Source organism: Panicum hallii, chromosome 8, assembly GCF_002211085.1.
Source record: "Panicum hallii strain FIL2 chromosome 8, PHallii_v3.1, whole genome shotgun sequence".
NCBI lineage: Eukaryota > Viridiplantae > Streptophyta > Magnoliopsida > Poales > Poaceae > Panicum > Panicum hallii.
The window spans coordinates 41682303-41686133 of NC_038049.1; the positions used below are offsets into that span (position 1 = coordinate 41682303).

Here is a 3831-nt window from a genome sequence, read left to right on the forward strand (position 1 = left end):
CGACGAGCGAGTTCGTTTATGGGCTGAAACATGCTCGGGTGGAGGCCGAACACAAAAACGAGCTGACGGTGCTGGTTGAATGCGAACAGGCTATTCAAGAGCACGTGACAAGAGAGAGAGAGAGAGAGAGAGAGAGAGAGAGAGAGAGAGAGAGAGAGGGATTGGGCTGGGTTATTGCCGAGTCAGTTCGGGGTTGTGCAGCCATGATACAGGTTGCCACAGCGGGCACTTACAACACTGGAGACATTATCAGAGAACATCGAAATCGGGCCACGGCCTCGTTTCAAGCGGACTTGATTGGGGAAGATAGATTAGAGGATAGGGAACTCGATAGGGTCTCTAGTGGAGGATGAAGATTAGAGGAAAAAGAGCGATTGGTGATATAAAGGATTGGTCTGAGTACAACGAGAAATTGAGAATTACAGAATGAGAAAAAGAAAGAAAGGGCAAACAGGAAACGGCCTTAGGAGTTTCATCATTTCACGGGAAAACTTCTGGATAACATCAATTTGGTGAAGGAAGACGATCGACGGTGAGTGTCGGTCAGCTTCGAAAATGAAAGGCAAAAGGCGAAAATAAAGGTGTTTACTTCAGTACATTAACAACAAGCTTTTGATAGCAACGAACGATGAGATCAAGACCGTGGTCGAGCTCAAGCTTGTGTGCGGCACGATTCAAGGATTTAGGTCAAACTAGAGCCAAAATGAGTTGAATCCAACTCGAGATGAAAAGAGAAAGAATTCATTTTCCAGACATATTTTTAGGCTTCAAATAAATCTAGAAAATTCTAGATAAATCTTTCCAGCCACGAAAAAATATATATCCCGAAGATCCAAAGAAATTCAAGGAAACATCCTTTAGATAATTTGGGACACGAGAGTCCAAATAAAATACTTAGAATTTGAGAAAAAGATTTTAGAACTTTCCAATAAATGGATTTAGCTCTACGAAAAATAGAATAATTGCCAGAAAAATCTGGTAAATTCTTGAAAAACCCTAAAGATGGATGAATACATTTTTTATTCACATCTTAAATTAAATATTTTAGGGTGTGACATCACGGTGTCAAATCTTGAAAAGCTAACAGATTGGATTCCAATTTTTAAAATTTCTCAAACGAACGTAGCTTATACATAGATCTTTTTTGTGATTACATTTTGCCTATATATTAATCAAAAAATGTTTCAATGGCCATAGAGACAAATATTAACGGCATAGGATGATATTTTATTATTATTTTTCTAGAAATATTGATTATTTCTTATTGTTGGATCACACATGCTTATAATTTTTTAGAACATAACATTCCTTATTGTGCATCCACGCAGGTCTCTTTCCTTTTTTCCTTTCTCTTATGTTTTTTTACTTGCCAAATATATATGAGTTATATGGAATTAGCATGTGCGTCATATGAGTGTTGATGCATGGATTTGTATCAGACATGGACTCATCCAATCATGAAATTATTTACTAATTTTTTACTTTATTTATTAGTCATATTTTATATGAATTTTTTTTGTTAGTCTAGACCGTTAGATCTTTATAAAATTTAAGAGTTAGATTCTTCTATTTTAACGTATTAATTTCTAGACTCTCGGTGGTTTAATATTATTGTATTAAAATAATAGAAAGTAGTGATAGAGATATATAAGCCGTGCGTTGCGTGCTTCTACTTAAGTAGGTGATTCCTAGCTATGATATCAACAACGTACCACAATGACAAAGCGCACATCGGATTAGTAGTTGCTCCTCCTTCCCTACTCCCATACTCGCAACAAACATTCCCTCCCCAAATGAGAATCACCGTGCAGTCGTCCAAGGCCGTGAAGCCCGCCTATGGCCGCGGCTGCAACGGCGACCACCGCAGCAGCGGCGCCTTTTCGTTCGCCACCGCCGACTTCGTCCCACTCACCGTGCTGGACAAGGTCGCCGTCGACGCCTACATCTCCCGCATATACTTCTTCCGGCCGCCGGCCCCGTCCAACTCCGTCGTCGAGGCGGGGCTAGCCAAGGCGCTGGCCGAGTACCGCGAGTGGGCCGGCCGGCTCGGCGTGGACGCCTGCGGCAACCGGGGGATACTCCTCAACGACGCCGGCGTGCGGTTCGTCGAGGCGGCGGCGGGAGTCGCCCTCGACGCGGTCTTGCCATGGGAGCCGACGCCAGAGGCACTAAGCCTGCACCCGAGTGGCGACGGCGCCGAGGAGCTGATGCTGCTCCAGTTCACGCGGTTCGCATGCGGCTCCTTCGCCGTCGGCGTCACCGTGCAGCACCTCGTCAGCGACGGCCCGGCGGGGCGCAACTTCGTGATCGCCTGGGGCCAGGCCACCCGTGGCGCCGCCGTCGACCCCGTCCCGGTGCACGACCGTGTGTCCTTCTTCCTGCCTCGGGACCCGCCCCGGGTCGAGTTCGAGCACCGGGGCGCCGAGTTCAAGCCTGGTCATGATGAGAAGGAGGCGGCAGGCACCGCTAGCTCCGGCGACGGCGACCGTCGGGTGGTGGTGCACAGGGTTCACTTCAGCCGCGAGATGATCTCGGAGCTCAAGTCACGGGCGTCGCCGCCGCCGGCCGCCGGCACCTCCCGGTCACGGCCGTACAGCAGGCTGCAGTGCGTGGTGGCGCACCTGTGGCAGTGCATCACGGCGGCGCGCGATGTCGGCAGGGGCGAGACCACCGAGCTGCGCGTCGGCGTGAACGGGCGCGCGCGGATGCGCCGCCCGCGGGTGCCCGAGGGGTACACCGGAAACGTCGTGCTCTGGGCTCGGCCGGCCGCCACCGCGGGCGAGCTGGCGGCCATGCCGCTGCAGCGCGTCGCGGAGCTCGTGCGCCGGGAGGTCGCACGGGTCGACGACGGCTACTTCCGGTCGTTCGTGGACTTCGCGAGCTCCGGCGTGGTGGAGCGGGAGGCGCTGGTGCCGACGACCGATCCGGCGGTGACGGTGCTGAGCCCGCACGTTTTCGTCTACAGCGTGCTGCAGTCCCCGTTCCGCGAGGTCGACTTCGGCGGCGGCGAGCTGTTCTTCTTCATGCCCGGTTACTTGGAGGTGGAGGGCCTCGTGATCGTCGTGCCGTCGCTCTGCCACGACGGGAGCATCGACGCCTACGTGTCTCTCTTCAGCCACACCTTGGAAACCTTCAAGACCTGCTGCTATTCACTGGAGACAGCAAAGGCCCGACTTTAATAGCTGTTTCCGTAGTAAAAAGTTGATTTTTCTCATGCAATAAAAAGTCTGTTTTTGTTTGTTGCGATGCCCACGCTTTGGTCTATATTACTATCAAGGTCCAATTTTTAAAGCACAAGGTGATTTGTAAAGCAATAAGACCATCCTATTGCAATCCATATTGCAGTCATCTTTTAGAACTTGATTGCTTGCTAGTTGCACGCTTGCACTTGCATTAGCAACTCAAATGGTCCTCAGGCCAGTCTTATCGTATAATTTTATAATACAATTACCAAGATTGAGAACTAGATAATTGTACCAGTTGAATTTTATGGTAATAAAATTCCTCTCACATCCTAAAAAACTCCTGCTTTGTACAAGCTAGGGCTCATTCTGTGTTTGAGAAGCAGTGACGAAGGTGGTTAGGGACATGATGTCCAATGCTCGTATACAGTGCGTTTGCACATACTACAAGAAAATAAAGCTGCAGAACATAAGCAAGAAACTAGGCGTTTCTAAGATATATCTCCGAGAGGATGAGTACCTTCAAGCTGATATTAGCGGTTTGCCTTGGTTGAGAAAGTGTCCAGATGCTTGGCGAGCACTTTGTGCTTATTGGGCTTCACCTAGCTTTGTGGAAAAATCTTGGATGAAAAGAGCTAATCGTCAAGCG

The 3831-nt window shown here is 49.0% G+C and overlaps 1 protein-coding gene across 1 annotated transcript; it reads left to right on the plus strand.

Moving 5' to 3' along the window:
- Positions 1-1720: 1720 nt before the first annotated feature.
- Positions 1721-3358, plus strand: LOC112902435 (agmatine coumaroyltransferase-2-like). Its single transcript, XM_025971516.1, has one exon. It carries the CDS (start codon positions 1794-1796, stop codon positions 3177-3179), a length of 1386 nt encoding a protein of 461 aa, XP_025827301.1. The 5' UTR covers positions 1721-1793; the 3' UTR covers positions 3180-3358.
- Positions 3359-3831: the final 473 nt, after the last annotated feature.

Bases quoted from the DNA above. Each gene is read 5' to 3' on its own strand.
- LOC112902435 (XM_025971516.1), top strand. From the start codon at position 1,794: ATGAGAATCACCGTGCAGTCGTCCAAGGCCGTGAAGCCCGCCTATGGC.